General features: G+C 41.4%; 1 protein-coding gene across 1 annotated transcript in view; it reads right to left on the bottom strand.

Moving 5' to 3' along the window:
* Positions 1 to 17,415, bottom strand: part of KCNMA1 (potassium calcium-activated channel subfamily M alpha 1) — a gene marked incomplete at its 3' end in the record, with an annotated part of 543,667 nt that overhangs the window by 162,746 nt on the left and 363,506 nt on the right. The window contains exons 16-17 of the mRNA XM_021712861.1: positions 10,970 to 11,045; positions 1,698 to 1,773 (exon numbers count right to left, since the gene is read on the bottom strand). Of these exons, the coding sequence (XP_021568536.1) occupies positions 1,698 to 1,773; positions 10,970 to 11,045 (152 nt within the window). The remainder of the gene's footprint in view (positions 1 to 1,697; positions 1,774 to 10,969; positions 11,046 to 17,415) is intronic.

The following is a 17,415-nucleotide window of genomic DNA, read 5'->3' as shown; positions in this document are numbered from 1 at the left end:
ACTCAAAAAAAAAAAAAAAACTCTTCCTAGACTAGGAAAAGTTTAGGCTGAAGGAAAAGTTCCAGGCTCACTGATATCTTCAACAGCAGGTGCAGAACCATGCATACAAGCAAATGACCTGGCTATAAGAAACTTCACACCTACCTCATCAGACATACCTACAGGCAAGGGAGCAGCTAGCTGCAGGAAACATGACACTCACCTAACAGCTAGGCTCTTAGATATATCCACAGCACTGTATACAGGATGCTTGCAGTTGGCTGAGAGCCCAATACCAACGAAGGAATCAACTCAGAGACACCTCCCAGCCCTGCCTCCCAACATGCCCAGCAATAGCCAAGGTTAACCTAAGATAACTCTAATGCTTTATTATAACATTATTAGCATAAAATTACCCTAGGGCAGCCTCTCACTGATGCCATAACGATACCAGTATGAGCCTCCAAGGCCCAAACCTTCCCTGCCTTACACAAGGGAGGAACAAGACCCAGTCCTAACACCACCCATTTCTAGGAAAAAACCCACCTCTAAACCCACTCCTTGGTACTCCTAAGAATAAAAGTTATGTTATTTATTTACAATAATCGGGTGCAGAAGCAGCAGCATTCTGTCAGCTGTTTCTACCTACTCTCCTCTCTTGAGAGTGTGCTCTTCTTTGCTTAATAAAGCTACTTGTTTATCCCACTTCCCTGTGTGTCTGTGAATTCCTTCCAAACGTGAACACAAGAACCCAGTCATCAGCCAAGAAACCTTACAAAGGGCTGAGTGGGGAACCCCAGATGTAGCAACTGTGTGAATCCCCTGCCACTGTCCCAAGCCTGTCTTCCTTTGGGTGATAATTTCATAAATCCCAACTGGTAGGTAGCTAAATGTATCCTTCTACTGTTTATACAGAGGTTTGGCATGGCGAGGGGAGGTCACTTTTATCCTAAGTCTCACACTTAGATAAGGCTCCTTCCTGTTGTAACACTCTATGTTTTTATGAAACACGCTTCCCGCGATAGCTGTATTCTAAAAGCAGGAAAAAAACTGCCTTGGGGGGAGGCGAGGAGGGCTTGACTTAATAATGTAAGGCTTTTGAATTCATATGAAAGAATTAACATTTTGGGGGCACCAAATAACTTGACGAGTAATCAGGCAAAAGGCTCAAAGGTGGCTTTCGTACCAGGAATGCACCACCACACCCAGCTGATTTTTTGATTTATTGTAGAGATGAGGTCTCACTGCCCAGGCGGGTCTCGAACCCGCGGGCTCAGGCAATTCACTCACCTCAGCCTGTACCAGGAATGTATCCGGAATGGCGAAAAATTGAGGGATCTGAATTTGTTTCCTAAGAGATGGGGGTCAAACTTCTAACCTTGTCCCCAGACCTTTTCCAGACGTTTGCTGAGGAAGCACTGCCATCTTGTGGCTTACTGGGATATTGCGGACAGAATGTAAAATTTACCCAAGCTCCCGCAGCAATCCTGATGAGCTGAAAAAATGCAGGTTAATCGTGCAAACATTACTCACCATTTGGAACTAGTTTGGGGTAAAGGGGTTGGAAACCCCGACAATTGTGCGGTTGCTTCCCCTTTTCCTGTCTACAACTGAGGTGAAGTTTCTTAGCAGCGAGAGAAATTTCAGGTAATAAAATGACTCAGAGAGGGGCTCGTTCCAGGCCAGGCGAGAGCCGAAGGGTCTTCAAGGGTACTTACCAAATGGATGAACCCGGCTGCAGTCAGCCACGTGCTGATAAATATGGACAGCAGATTCACCAGCTTGATGGAATTACTGTGCAGAGACAACAGGCAAAATTTCCAAGTTACAAAGGGAACACCCCGCCGCCGCTGCCTTACAGAGTACTAGCGCCCCCTTTTGGGGAGAGGCCGCCACCTCCAGCTCCCAACCATTTCTTCTTTATAGGGGAATTCTCAGAAGTGGGGTAGTTGGTCAGGCACGAAGGTCACCACGGAGCCCACAGGGAAATTACACCTGGTCTACTGAAAGCAGTCCCTGAATTATCCCCAAGTTAGTTTAAAACTTTTTTAAATTTAATTTTTATTTATAAAAACTTCAAATTACAGAGAAATGGAAAAAACAGTACTATGAATATGTGTATGCCCTTCACCTAGATTGGCCACTTATTAACATTTCACCAGATTTGTTTTATCTCTATATATGTTTTTTCTCATTTCCTTTTCTTTTTCCTTATAATTTATATATATAAACTTTTTACTTTTTTTTTTTGAGTTGGAGTCTCACTCTGTCACCCAGACTGGAGTGCAGTGGCCGCTCCCGGCCACCGCAGCCTCGACCTGCTGGGCTCTGGCGATCCTTCTGCCTCAGCCTTCCAAGTAGCTGCAACTACAGGCACGCGCTACCACACCTATCTAATTTTTTGATTTATTATAGAGATGAGGTCTCACCAAGTTGCCCAGGCGGGTCTTGAACCCGCGGGCTCAGGTAATCCACTCACCTCAGCCTCCCAAGGTACGGGATTACAGGCTGAGCCACCGAGCCTGGCTTTCTTTTTATATTTTTATTTTTGGGGTTGAACCCTTTACAAATAAGTTGCAGGCACCATGACACAACCCCTCGATCCTTCAGCAATCAGTTCCTAAGAAGGACATAGTGCAACATAATCACAATACCACTGTCACACCTAAGAAAATTGGCATGAATTCAGTAACATCATCTAATATACAGCCCTTTTTTAAAAGTCTCCAGTTGTGCCACAATTATGTTTATTGATGTTTTTATTTTCCCCCCATACTAAGGTTCATGCATTGCATTTGGCTATTAGATGCTTTAATCCGGAAGTCAAGACATTTTTTCTGCATAGGAACAGTTAGTAGATATTTTAGGTTTTGAAAGTCATACAGTCACTGTGGCATAAAAGCAGCCTTAGATGACTTATAAAGGAATGAGTGTGACTTTGTTCCAATAAAACTTTATTTACAAAAACAGGCAGCAGACTGGATTAGCTCCTGGACTATAGTTTGCCAACCTCAGTTTCAGTCTCTTTTAATTTATAAGTAACACCCCTCCCCTGCCCATTTTTGTTTTTAATGACATTAAATTTTGTGTGAACCCAGAGTGTCTTACAGAATATCCCATATTGTGGATGTGTCTGATTGTTCCCTCATAATTAGATTCTTTTTATTTTTGTTTTTGCAAGTAAATTTTATTGTGTATTTTGAGGTTTATAGTATGATGTTATGGGATACACATAGATAGTAAAATGTTTACTTTAGCAAATTAACATCGCTGTGATCTCAGTTATTTTTGAGACCAGAGCAGCCCTACTTACTCGACAAAAATTTCAATTACCACATAATTAATAATAGTCCTCATGTTGTATATCTGACCTCTAGACTTGCTCATCCTACATGTCTCCTACTTAGTAGAATAACTCCTGTTTAAATACTTCTGTTAAGAACAAGATGGCATCACATCAGGATATTCCAAGTCAATGAGGCTAGGTCATTCACATGGTTAAGGTGGGAATGCTGGCTCTCTCCACTGAAAGGTACCCACATCTCCTTGTAATTAATACGCCAGCTTGAGGTCAGACTCTGAGACTGAGACTGGATCATATCCTCTTCCCCAATAGCTTTATACTAATAGCTTTAGCATGCACCCATGTTCCTGGAGTAGATCCACTGGAAGTCTCTAAATGGTAAGCTCCATGAGAGCCAAGGCCTGGTCTGTCTGGATCGCAGGAGTAGTGGATCCCTGGAGCACATCAGGGCCCGTGAATATGCACTGAAGACACTGGTCTCTACCTCTGCCTTCTTCCCACTCAATTTCATCTTGTCCACTCCCACTGAGGTATAGTTCCTTGAGCGCTGCCGTTAGCAGGTCACCTCGCTATCCCCAGGCTTCTTGTTGACTAGAATATGATGCCCAAACTCTTCCCTTCCATCCTCAACACCCTCAACACCCTGTGAAGTCCCAGGCTGTCCTAGCACCATGCTTTATAAACTCCAGCACAACAGAACCTATTTCCCAATGCTATGTTTATGCCACTCAGCCAGAATGTATTGCCCAACTAGAAAGCCCTTACCATCAAGCCAGATATTCCCATTCTTCAATGCCTGCTTCAATCCCCATCTCTTCCTCAAACTCATTCCACTCAGCTGCAGCACAAACTACCTTGTCTCCTTGGCTCTTACCTCTAGCCATTCATTGGTGATTAATTCCACCATCTAAAGACCTCTTTTGCAAAGTTTTAGATCACGATTTGAATCTTGTGTTCCTTGCTGCATCTTGCAGAAAAGAACTCTATTTTCCACCTCTTGTATTTTCCCAGCAGTGACCTTATGCAGCTTGCAGGGCTGTTCAGTCCATCGTTCTTGGTCTATTTACCTCTGTTATGTCTGCCCACTCTATCCCTTTCTTTGAAGGAGTCAATAATTTAAATTCTAAGAGTTTAAGATCACAGTGATATTATCTCTTAACAACACTTCGATAGTTCTTTGCCAGTGCTCACCACATGTACCAGTTATAAGTGCTTTATGTCTACAAACTCTTTTAATCCTCATGACAATCTTTCTTCTCTTATGTAATTGCACAGAGGAATACAGTCTTCTTCTTTTTCCAGAGTTTATTTTGGAGGTTCAGGGTAACAATAAATAGATATTTTCAATTTTGTCTGTAAGATTAAACTTTTTTTGTGAAATGACTTCCTTCTGATTCAAAAACTTAGGCTAGAAAAACAACTATGCCCCCTCTATCTGAGTTACCAGGTTATACTAATTGTAGTATTTATTGAGCTCTTATTATGTGCTAGGCACTGTGTTAAGTAGAACCTTCCATTGCTTCTACCCTGTAAGGTGTGTTCTATCCTGTAAGATGTGTTCTACCATTGGAGATAAGAAATAGGTGAACAACAGGTAGCCTGTGGCAAAGAGAGCGATCTCAGGGACATGTGCATTGTCCATTTTCTCAGAGGATAATTAAACACCAAGTGGACTCACTGCATACTCCCAGATCCTGGGGACCTGAACACAGCATTGTCCCAGCAACAGTTATGTGGCGTCCTCTTGGGATAGTAAACCTCTCTAAGCCTCTCGGTGCTTTGGGCAAACGACCTAAATACAGTGATTATTATACTCTAAATGATTGTTACAGTGATATTAATAGTGCTCAAGGGAGCTCTTGCTGTGTGTAGAACATTTAATCACTGTTGCTAATACAGTCCATGTTCAGCTCTGAAATCTGATTATTTTTATGACATCAGCATTATCACAGATCCCTAGGTTTAGGAATTTGCTTTCCAAATTAAATTCTACCATCAAGCAATCAGCTGAAAGTTGTAAGCAAAAGACACAAGATTAACACTTGGTGGGCATTCATTCTCCATACTCTGAAATGTGCATCTTGCCAGGTGGAGTAGAGCTTCTTGGAAGGAAAGAGTGAGGGTGCCAGGAGCATGGTTGTGTGCTCTGCATGGCAAAAGGACCACTGTAGATGGTTATAGACTTTGTGGTCATGCCCAGGGTTCTGGGCCAAACATGAAGCCATCAGTGGTTAGAATTATTAGATCTATTCACATTCTAGCCCCCTTCTTATGACATGAGGAAGAGATGGCTTAAGATCCTATCATGAAAACCTGATCTGTCTAAAGAAAATCATTCTCGGCTGGGTGCAGTGTCTCAAGCCTGTAATCCCATCACTTTGGGAGGCTAAGGCAACAGGACTGCCTGAGCCCAGGGGTTCGAGACCAGCTGAGACAACTTGGTAAGACCTCGTCTCTACAAATAAAAAAAAAATTAGCCAGACATGGTAATGCCTATACTTCCGGCTACTTGGAAAGCTGAGGTGGAAGGATCGCCTGAACCCAGCAGGTCAACGCTGGGGTGGCCATGAGCGTGCTACTGCACTCTGGCCTGGGCGACAGAGTAAGACTCCGACTAGAAAGAAAGAAAGAAAGAAAGAAAGAAAGGAAGGAAGGAAGGAAGGAAGGAAGGAAGGAAGGAAGGAAGAAAATTATTCTCATGATTCCATTACAATTCCTGAGTCTCCATCCTGTGAGTTCTCAACAACCCTTAGAGTAATTCCACATCACCGGACATGGTGCATCATCAAAGAGTAAGCATAAGCACAGGACTCTTGTGAATCAGAGGCATTTTCCAGGACTTTGTGAATGCTAGCAGAGAAGGTCTGACTCCAGAGATTCTAGCTGTAAACTCAGAGATGCTGGGGGCCTTCTTTGCCCTCTGTGTAATTAACAAGACATCTTTGGGTTAACACTCAAAATATCATCCACTTTGCACAAAGACATGCATACTTGTCCCTGTTCTGCTTTCTTCCACTTCTGTTCCTGGAGGTGGAGGGGTACAGCCAGATGTCACTGGCCTTATTTTGTCTTATTGCTACCTCCACTGGACAGATGTAAAATACCCACTCCCTGAAAAGTCAATTGAGCTATACCACACTGAGATGTCTGAACTATGAGACAAGGAGTGAAGCAAAATCAAGTTCTGCCAATTTTATCCCTTAATTATCTCTAGATCCCGTTTCTTCTTCTCCATTCTGACTTGCACTGCCTAAGGCCATGCCCTAATACATCTTCTCTGGACTTATTGCTCCCGACTGGTCTCATGGTCTACAAGGTGTTAAACACTTCAGACACTCTCTACATAATTGCTGAAATTGTGGATTTTTCTAAAACGTAAATCTGTCCACATTTCCTCTCCTGATTAAAATCCTTTAACAGCTTCTCTCTTTCTCTCAGTGAAATGCATAAATCTTAAAGCCTTCATGGTGTGACCTCTCCCTGAATCCTTGCAATCTTCAGGTGGAGTATTCTTTTTTACAAGCTTTACCTTAGAGTCATTTCTAAAGTCATATATGTAGCAAAGTTTTGGTTTCCAAAATGCCCCCAAAAACGTATCAGTTAGGGAAATAATGGTGCATACATATCCTGGAATGCTATATGGGAAACAAAAGTGATGTGGAAGATAGTGAGTGTCACCCTCCAAGTACTGTGGTGTGGGAGAATGTTACTTTATCCTTTATGCCTGTCTATAGTGTTGTGATGTTTGTAATGAACATATTTTACTTCAAAAATTAGCAGAAACAATAAGACAGTTCCCATTTTGAAAAAAATTGCTTGTCAATCTATGTTTAATCCCCAATATCTACTGTGGTCAATGAGATGTGGAATTACTGTCCATAAACACAGCTGCCTGCTTTGCACTGACTGGAGAATATGCGTTCCAACACCTGTATGTCAGCCGATCCATTTGCAGGGCCAAGGAGGAACTGCCAAAAGCTATGACTGGGAGACTCCCTGTCTCCCCTTTAATAGGCCAATTTCAGGATATGGGAAATTCCAGGCCCTCTATTGGCTTGCAGTTCAGGGAAGGGCCCTGATGTTGATCACATAACTGTGACTTGCCAGTTTCATCCTGTGCACCCTGGTCTCCCTCCTGCTGTTCTCTTAATTCTTTATCAATCTCTCTCTCCCCCACCCCCAAGTGTTTTTCTCCCCTGTTTCTTCCAGCTCTTGGCCCAGTGAGGCATCCAAAGAACAGAAAGCAAAACAACAATTCCAAATCATTATTTCAAATCACACTGCAAAGACTTCATCCCTACCTAATGCCACAGAATGGCAGGAATCTGCCACCAGAGAAAGCCAAAATCTCCCTAAAGATTATTATATGGCTTTCCCCCTCTCCCTTCCCTAGAAAGACTGACTGCCGTAAAAGCCACAGAGTATAGAAGAGTCACAAGAGAATCGTCCAAAGTCCAAAGCCCTACAGACACCATGGCTCCTGTTTCTCTGTAGCAGAACTTTGGGATCTATGAAGATCCCAGACAGAAGCCGAGATTAGTTGGGCACTTGGGGGGCACATGGGCTCAGAGAGTTGTCATATCCTATGGCTTATGGAGTTCTTACAGTTAAATGAAGTTTTCATCAGTGTCTGGTGACCTGGCCTTTCCTATTCTCTAACTACATCCTCCTTTTTCAACTACAGAACCTCCAATGTCTGGGAGCACAGAATTACCCAAAGGTCCCCTGAGAGCCATGCTCTTACACCTGAGTGCTTTGCACAGCATTCTTTTTTTTCTTCTTTGAGTTGGAGTCTCACTCCATTGCTCTGGCTGGAGTGCAGTAGCACACTTAAGACCACCCCAGCATCAACCTGCTGGGCTCCAGCAAACCTTCTGCCTCAGCCTTTCAAATAGTTGAAACTACAAATGCACGCTACCACGCCCAGCTAATTTTTTTTTTATTTATTGTAGAGATGAGGTCTCACTAAGTTGCCCAGGCTGCACAGCTTTCTTGATTAGAAACTGGCCCCTGACTCCCCCACTCCTCATGTGCCCAGCCCCCAGCCCTAGCAGGGAGACACCCAACTTTCCACAAGTCTTCCCTAAGACACTCCCTTCTCCTTGACAAGACCCTTGACTGCCCCACAACTCAATAACAGCCTGACTCCTCTGAGCCTCTCAACCCTGGGTGTACCGACATGGGCACCAACCACACCATCAGGCAATCTGACTCCCCCTCACCATGAGCTCTCCTACTGCAGGACTCCATTCTAGCACCCACCTTGCTGCTGACACAAACAGGTGCTCATCCAGGCTTGTTGAATTAATTCAATCACCTAGTCAGGACTGTAAACTATGGGAACTCAGAAAACCCAAGTTGTGGGGTCATGATGAAAAGCACCCTCCGGTAATAGGAGTTTAATTAGTGGGAAGTGGGTTGTTTCGGAAATACTATTTGAGACCCAGATGGCAGAGACCCAACCAGATTGCTGCCCAATAACTCTCCCTAGGGCTGCTCCCTCCCTCATCCCCTAGCTGTCTGCTTCAGCTTTCTCCCTGCAGAAAGGAGGAGAAAGAGACATCCATAACTGGAAAGTTTCCAAGTGACTGTTCACCATGGATGCCAGAGCTAGATCCTGTATCTAAAAGAAATAAAGGAATCTTTTCTAAGGAGTAGGATACAGCAAATGGTCAGAGAAAGATGTCCAGATGGTCCAGCATTCTCTGAAATCCTAAAAGGATGTACAGAGTATACAAGGAGGGTGAGAACATGGTTCTCTCCATATTATTCCTCAGTGGTGTCAGAGAATAAAAATTCCCCAGATTCATGAAGTAAACATGAAACAAGGAAAAAGACACACAACACATGTCAGAGTGTATGGATGGTGCACACCATACACCAATCCCACTGAAAAAAAAACTGTCTCTTAAAGACAAAGCCTTGTGCTTGGCTCTGGGTATTCACCCATTCTCCCTTAAAAATACAGTCTAGTGGAGCAAATCTGATATAGGTAAATATTGGTGATGTTAGTGTCAGTGATCATTTAAATTTCAAGAGTAATATGATTCTATTGCATAAAAAGAACCATTAGACAGGCATGGTGGCTCACACCTGTAATCCCAGCACTTTGGGAGGCTGAGGCAGAAGGCTCGCTTGAGTCTAGAAGTTTGAGACAAGCCTAGGCAACATAATGTAACCACATCTCTACAAAATATCAAAAAATTGGGCAGGCATGGTGGTGCACTCCTGTAGTCCTAGCTACTTGGAAGGCTAAAGTGGAAGAATTGCCTGAGCCCAAGAGGTTGAGGCTTTGGTGAGCCATGATTGTGTCACTGTGCTCTAGCCTGGGCAACAGAGTGAGACCCTGACTCAAAAAATGAAAAAGAACCATAAAAAGTAGAAATCAAGGTTATTGTCAGAGGAAAATACAAAGAATGACAATATGTACCAAATATGGATAATATTATTTTATTACTAATAAATAGGGGACTGATAAATTCTTAGCTCAGAATAATGAAAAGTAAAGGGTGTCAGGATATAGTTTTTAAAAACTTCAATGGCATTGGATGCTCTTTTTCTTTTTAACTTGGCTAACAGAAAGTGAATTTTACCTCACATTCACATAGGTGAATAATCAAAGAGGAGACACAATTTTAAATTAAAACAACACAAACAAACAAAAAAACAGAAAACCCAGCATCTAAAGAGGAAAGCCAATAGTTGGTTTAATTTGTTGGATGTCAGCTTCATGAAGCTGTTGGGTCCTTACCTCCATTACTGGGAAAATTATGCCGAATCCAAGTCCTCAAAAATGCAGGTATATTAATTACAAATCACAAAATACAGAGATGTCCTGCTTGTAATCATTAATCAAACATATTAAGAGCAACCAAAGAGGAAACGGAACATTAGAGGGGAGCTTCTTAAAGAGTAATTTCCTAGAAGAGAAATTTATGGCCTATACTTATTCTCCATTAGAGTACGTCTAACCTCTTTTATTAGTTTATTCATCAACACAACCTGGGTTTCAGGCCAGCTCTGCAAACCAGCAGGTCATCAAGAAAGGGATCCTCTGGGGCTTTTCCTCCTGGTCCAGCTGTGCTTCCCAGATCATAACACAGTTAACAGAAGTAGTCATGGTGCATTCAGCAGGAAGTTTTTAGGTTTTCCCCAAAAGGCAATTCACAGAGCAAGCCCCAAGGGTTGTATGGATATAAAGTGAACATCTAAAATGTGCTTTGAAATGAAATGATTTTCTGTTTGCCGTATGAGGTTTGTGATTGCCTCTTACAGCATTGCTTCTATTGCCTTTATGACCGGGTTCAACTTCTTATTTAGTGATGTAATAAAAGGGCGATTTAGAACCTGGCAGCATTCCCAATCAATGAGCCCATCTATCCCTGTGCACCTCCCCCCACAACACTGTGGCTCATCTCTGAGCAAGCCCACTCAGTACCCAGTTATCAGCCATGCATCCCGCCAAACCACCCCTGCTTCCCCACATGCACAACTGTTTCTCTCTTCACCACACAGTCCCCCAGCAACCCAAACCCTACCCTGGGTTTTCTCTTAATCTCTGTGCTAGATCACTCTTTCTATGAATAATATAACTCTAATTTTACTGGAAGGAAAGTAAACACACCTGATATTTACAACTTGGCATAGGGGAATGGAATGAAAAAAATACAAGAAAGAACATCTTACCTTGTTTTAAGAATATTCAGAAACTGCAAAATCTCTGAAAACTGTATCAGTCTGAGAGCTCTTAAAAATCTCAAACCTGGAAAGAAATAAAGTAGAGATGCATTATCTGCAATGCATGGTGTTAATGTCCACAGTCCGCCATCTGATTTACAACTGCTCAGGACTGGAGGGATGGGAAGTTTTTGCAGAAGATAAACCAGCCAGTACCTTGGACATATTCCTTCATTCTGATTCTTGACTGGTTTAATCTCAGCTGGTAATCTGACTTTCTCATTATAAAAATGGCCTGTTTGGAACCTCTTCAGTAAAGGAGCTTGCGGGGAGGGCCCAGGTTAGTAAGGCTTCTCATTTGGTGATCTCTGTTAAAGCACTATTCCAAAGTTCCCTAATTGTATGGCAGGATTTTTGTCTCTGAAAAATACTGGGAATTGTGATAGCTCAGGGTAACCCTTGCTCTAAGAGCAGATTAAGAATAAATCGGATAAACTTATGTCTTTGATGGATTTTTTTTATCTTTATCTTCAGCCCTGATAAAATGAAGAGCACAGCCCACAGCGTTATCTGTTTTCTACAAGGTTCCATATTTTTCTCCCAATCAAAAAAAAAAAAAAAAAACCTAAAACAAAAACAGATCAGTAAGATATCACACTCCACAACTTCAGGATTCTAAATTTATATAGCTCCACTTTTACTAAGTGTTAAGATAACTATTTGTTCTTTCTAAATCAGCAACCTCTCTTGAATGGAAAAGAAGAGCCAGTGTTTCTAGGTGGCATAAGAGAAACAGAAGAAAAACACAATCAAAGATTTTAAAAAACAACAAATCATTATTGTGTTTTAACAGTCAGCAGTAAACTAAATGTCTGCTGAGGTGAAACTGGCAAGTCAAAACTATCTTGAGTCAGTCATGGGCTGTAATGCCCTGGCTACCATGCAGGAGAATTACTTACAAAATGCTGGTCATCACAGCTTTGAGACACCTTGAGTGTCACACTCACTCCCAAGAGGATTTTCTTTTGCATATTTTCTTGAAGCATTTTATTAAGTACAAAGCTCCCAGTGACGTGAGTTGCCAGCCACCTCCCGGCCCATGGGTGAGACTTTGTTCTGCCCCCGTACATGAGGCAGTGAAGGGCAGTCTCATACACAGTGCCTTCCTAGAGACACTGGAGGAATCCTCCTGCCTGAACAAGGAGTCTCCTACCTGGGCCCAGCGGAAATGCTTAGGTAAAAGGGAAAATTAACTCAGCCTCATGGTGCGGGGGGAAGAACAATCTAACTGTACAAGGAAAGACAGAGAGAGAGAAAGGGGAAAAGGGCTCAAAAGGAGTCTGTCTCATCTGAAAAGGATTGATTGACCTTCATGAACAGAAGATTTTTTTTCAGAAAACATTTTCCTTCTATGCTAAAAATTTTATATAGATCTTATTAAACAAGACACTACAGAGATGAGAAGGGATGTTGATGAAATAAAAAGGCCCAGGAACCAAAAACACAGTCATAACTGAGCTGATGAAAGACTGACTTAGCACCGCTGAAAACTGAACATGATGCAGAGCACAAAATTGAGAGGTCATCTTTGAAAGCAGAGAAAATAAGGGAAGGGTAGAGAAAAAGATGAGACTTAAGAAAATGGAAATGGAACAGAGATCACAGAGATCCAACCTATGAATAAATGTGTTCCAAAGGGAAGTACACACAACACATAGATCATAAGCAGTGGCCTGAACATAATAGAACTTTCTAGATGTGAAAAAATGACTTGAGACTAAGAGGCAAAATGAATGACCAACTCTTAGAAAACGATGCCAAAAAGTAGCTGGCTTACTGTTTGCAAATTTCAAATATTAAAGTCAATTAAACAACAAAAATAAAGCACTGGTGTTGGAGGACATTATTTACCATTAATATCACCAAGATTATTTTATGTAACATAAATGTAAAACAACACTTGAACAAAACTTAGATTTTTTTTCAGACAAACAGAATCTGACCCCAAATTTTTATATAAAGTCAAGTGTTTGTTCAACAGTAAAGGTAGCACAATAAAATAAAATAAAATAAAAAAGTATTTTTCAAATTGCCAAGGTCTCAAAAAACATACTGTTTGCTCAGTTTGTGCAGAAAGTTTTCAAAGAGGTTTGAAGGCTTCCTAAATCAAAATGGGGGGCAAGGGCTGGAAAGTACATTTTTAACAGACTCCACTGCACGTTCTAAGCATCCGGGTCAATCTGGAATGTTATTTCACACTAGAACCATTGGCACACACTGCTGTGAGATAAAAGAACAAATTTAGAAATTTGAAGCAGAAAAGGACTAGCAGTCAGCATTGAAACCAAAGGTACAACAATCCCCGTTCCCTGTAAAGGATATGATCCAAGACCCCTAGTGGATGCTGGAAACCACAAACAGTGCCAAACCCTACATTCACTATGGTTTTTCCTATACATTCATGCCTATGACAAAATTTAACTTATAAATTAGGCATGGTAAGAGATAGCAATAACTAATCATAAAACAGAACAATTGTAAGAATATGCCATCATCATCACCCTGGCACCTTGGGGCCATTATTAAGTAAAATAAGAGTTACTTAAACACAGCCCTACAAGTCCAAGATAGTTGAAGTGACTAACGGGCAGGTAGTGGAGATCGTGTAGAGGTCCTGGACAGAGGGAGGACTTATGGCCCTGTGGGATTGAGCAGGTTGACATGAGATTTCATCTCGCTACTCGGAATGGTGTGCAATTTAAAACTCATCAGATGCTTATTACTGGAACTCTCCACTTAATAATTTCAGACTGCAGTTAACTGGGGGTTAGCTGAAACCTCAGAAAGTGAACACACAGATTAGCGGGGACTGCTGTATAAGGACACACTAGTAATATATTAGCCCCTCAGTGTTTAATCCTGAAAATCCTATGTGTGCATATATATTTTTATTATTAACCATCATTAAACTAAAAATAGAATACAAATGACCCAAACCTTAAACTGGATGGAACTAAAAATAGAACACAAATGACCCTAACTTTAAAGTGGATTTCCTCTTTTTTATCTTTAAGAAATAGGCCTTGCATAGCATATCAGTTGTTTATTTGTAGCTTGCCACGTTTTGGTGACTCACAAATATATGCTAGAATAAAAGCTTTTATTTTATTTGAGGGGTATGAGATTAAGACTAGGAATAAAATGGATACAGAGGCCACAAGATCCTCTGCTCTTGCCAGAGATAAACTTCAGATCTAACTCTGAGCACCTGCTTAATAAAAGCAAGCAGGAAGACAGTATAAGATTAATAATGTATATAAAAGAGAAAAGCAAACTGGTTCCCAGGAGAACAGTTTTTCCCAGCATGGAAATCAGTGGAAAATGTCTCCTTGCGAAAGGGACACAAGGTGGTGCAAGACTAAGACTTGTGAGCTGAAAATAACCTTTGCTTGTTGGACTCCCTTGTACTGGTCATTTCTATGTCATTGGATTTCATTAAAGCAAATGAGTGAATGAAATTCTTCATGGGTTAACAAGTCAATCTATGCTCTTCTGTTGTACTTAAAAAGACATTGTTGGTGTGTGGTTACTGTTTCTTGAATCCTCAGATCAGGCCAGACTATCTGGAGAAATGGTTAGTCTGAAGCATGTATCCTTCAGAAAACCACTCACAGCAGCTGCCTAACTGCTTTCTGCCCTGGACCCCTTGTGGTCTCTGCTCAAAATCCTCTAATAACCCCCATTTCAAGCAGAGAAAATGCCAAAGTCCTTCAAAGACCTAAAGTCATGCCACCCTCCTACCCCCACAATCTCCTTTTGGATCCCTTGGATCTCCTTTGGATCAGATAGCTTAATGAGTGAATTCCTTTATACTTTCTTTTTTTTTTTATTTTTAAAATTTTTTATTTTGTTGTTGCTGTTTTTGTTTTTTGTTTTTTGAGTGGGAATCTCACTCTGTCACTCAGGCTGGAGTGCAGTGGCACTCTCACGGCCACCCCAGTGTCAGACCTGCTGGGCTCAGGCGACCCTTCTGCCTCAGCCTTCCAAATAGCTGGAACTACAAGCATGCACTACTATGCCTGGCTTTTTTTTTTATTGTAGAGATGAGATCTCGCCAAGTTGCCCAGGCTGTTCTCAAACCCATGGGCTCAGGCAATCCCCTCACCTAGACCTCCCAAAGTGCTGGGATTACAGGCTTGAGCCACTGTGCCCAGCCTCCTTTACACTTGCAAGAAATAGTAAAGCTTCTCTATATATTCTTTAAGTAGTAAAAATGAACTTACCTCTCTTTTTCTGTGCTCTGTGTTGATTTAGAAAGCTGGCATTGCCTGAACACGGGTACCCCAAACATTAAAAAAAAAAATGACAGGCTCATCACATTAATGACTAATGATAACCCTAAATAAAACACCAGTATATCAAATCCAGAATTGCATTAAGTGAATAATATATGTGATCCATAATGGATGCCATGGGGTGCCATCCAGATGCCCTCTCCAGGGACCTTATTTGTCCCGGGATCATAAAGAGTGGCCTGCCAAGTGCTCACAACTAGTCTCTCCACCAGAGCTTTCCTTTGCTCTAGGGAATTGCCTCACCTGAAGTTATAACCCCTGCCCATGACCAGTTGATGTGGGGGATAAAGGCCAGCTGCCTTGCTTCAATCTGGAATGATGCTGAAGGGTCATCTACCTGCAGTGTTCCCTGTGTAATGGGCTGAGGTTTCCCAGGCAATTGCCCCCCAGTCTGAGTTCTTTCTTATCCCCTCACAGGCATGGGCATTAAGCCCTGCCCTGGAGTTCTGTCTACCAGAAGACTAAGCATTCTGATAATACGTGTGGGCATGTGAAAGTACTCAATCAATGGCCATTTCATCACATGAAACTGCAAAATTAAAACAGCATAGGTTCATATGCAACTCCACAGAATAGTCATCAAGATAGACCAGAAAGACACACACACACACACACACACACACACACACACACACACACATACACACAATGTATAGTGCTATTGTTATTTTAAATTTTTTGTGAAACGACGTTGATAATTATGTGAATCATTATTATGAATCATCTACTATTTTTAATTACTTACACCACACACCAAAATCTCTAATTACACATTTTTAAAAACCATACAACAGAAAAAATGACTAAAGATAAACAGAATCAAGAGTGAGTCCAGCACACAGTTTGTAAGGAACAGAGTCAGGTTTCACCTCAAACATGTTGAATGCCACGAAGCCCAAGCTTGTGGCCACTGCCCTGTTCAGACTTTGGCCAATCAGTTCCACTTCACACATCAGGACTCAAGTAAGCACTTTCAAGACTGGCATGTCATACATCTTGCCAAAATGTCCTAAAAATTTGTAATCCCATCGGTATGTTGATGCCCTTTTGGTCACAGCCCTACTGGATTGAGTTCTGTATCACAGTATCTTCCTTCTATCAGAGTATCTTCTATCACAGTATATTCTATCAGAGAAAAGAAGGAAGGAAGGAAAAAGGCAAGTAAGAAAGGTGGAAGGATGGAAGAAAAGTAAGAGTTCCCATTTGATAGGCCCCAGAAAAAAGCTAACTGCTATTTTATTTTGCCTATTTTAACAAATGAAGCTAATTATTTTTATATAATTATTAGCCATTTTATTTTCTTCTTTAAAGCAATTTAGAATGACCTTTGCCAATTTACCTGTGTTTATCTTATTTGCGGTAATATTTTTGCATTATTTTATAATGAAGATACTTTTATTTTATTTTAAAGATGTGAGGTACAAGTCAGGAGTAAGTACATAAGTGGTCCATGTACAGTTGAAATTTGGGTCTCCCATTGGTCTCACTTCACCTGGTTTAGGATCAGGTACCCTTACTGATATTATGTGCCCCCTTCCCTCCCCAGTGGTGTTCCACTACTACTGATCCCTCTCTTGTAGTATTATAATAAATGCCCAGGGTCCACTTATGAGTGAAAACATGTGGTACTCAGTTCCTTGTTTCTGTGATAGTTCACTGAGTATGATAGACTCTAAATTTATCCAAGTTGCTACAAAGTTCACAATTTTGTCTTTTTTTATGGCTGCATAATAGTCAATCATGTATATGTACCACATGTTATTTATCCAGTTCACTTTCGATGGGCAGCACAGTGGGTTCCATGTTTTTGTTATTGTGAATAGTGCTGCAATAAACATACATCTTTCTTATGGAATGATTTGAGTTTCTCTAGGTATATTCCCAGAAGGGGAATTGCTAGGTCATATGGAAGGTCAATTTCTAGATCTTTCAGAAATTGCCACATGATTTTCCACAGAGGTTGTACTAGTTTACACTCCCACCAATAATATAGAAGTGTTCCCTTTTCTCCAAATCATCTCCAGCACCTGTTGTTTTTTGAGTTACTATTGATGGCCATCCTGACTGGAGTTAGGTGGTATTTCAGTGTGGTTCTGATTT

This window comes from Carlito syrichta, unplaced genomic scaffold (genome assembly GCF_000164805.1).
Source record: "Carlito syrichta isolate Samal-C Ts95f unplaced genomic scaffold, Tarsius_syrichta-2.0.1 Scaffold303673, whole genome shotgun sequence".
Taxonomy (NCBI): Eukaryota; Metazoa; Chordata; class Mammalia; order Primates; family Tarsiidae; genus Carlito; species Carlito syrichta.
The sequence above is the reverse complement of the archived record's forward strand: the minus strand, read 5'-3'. Positions and strand labels throughout refer to the sequence as shown.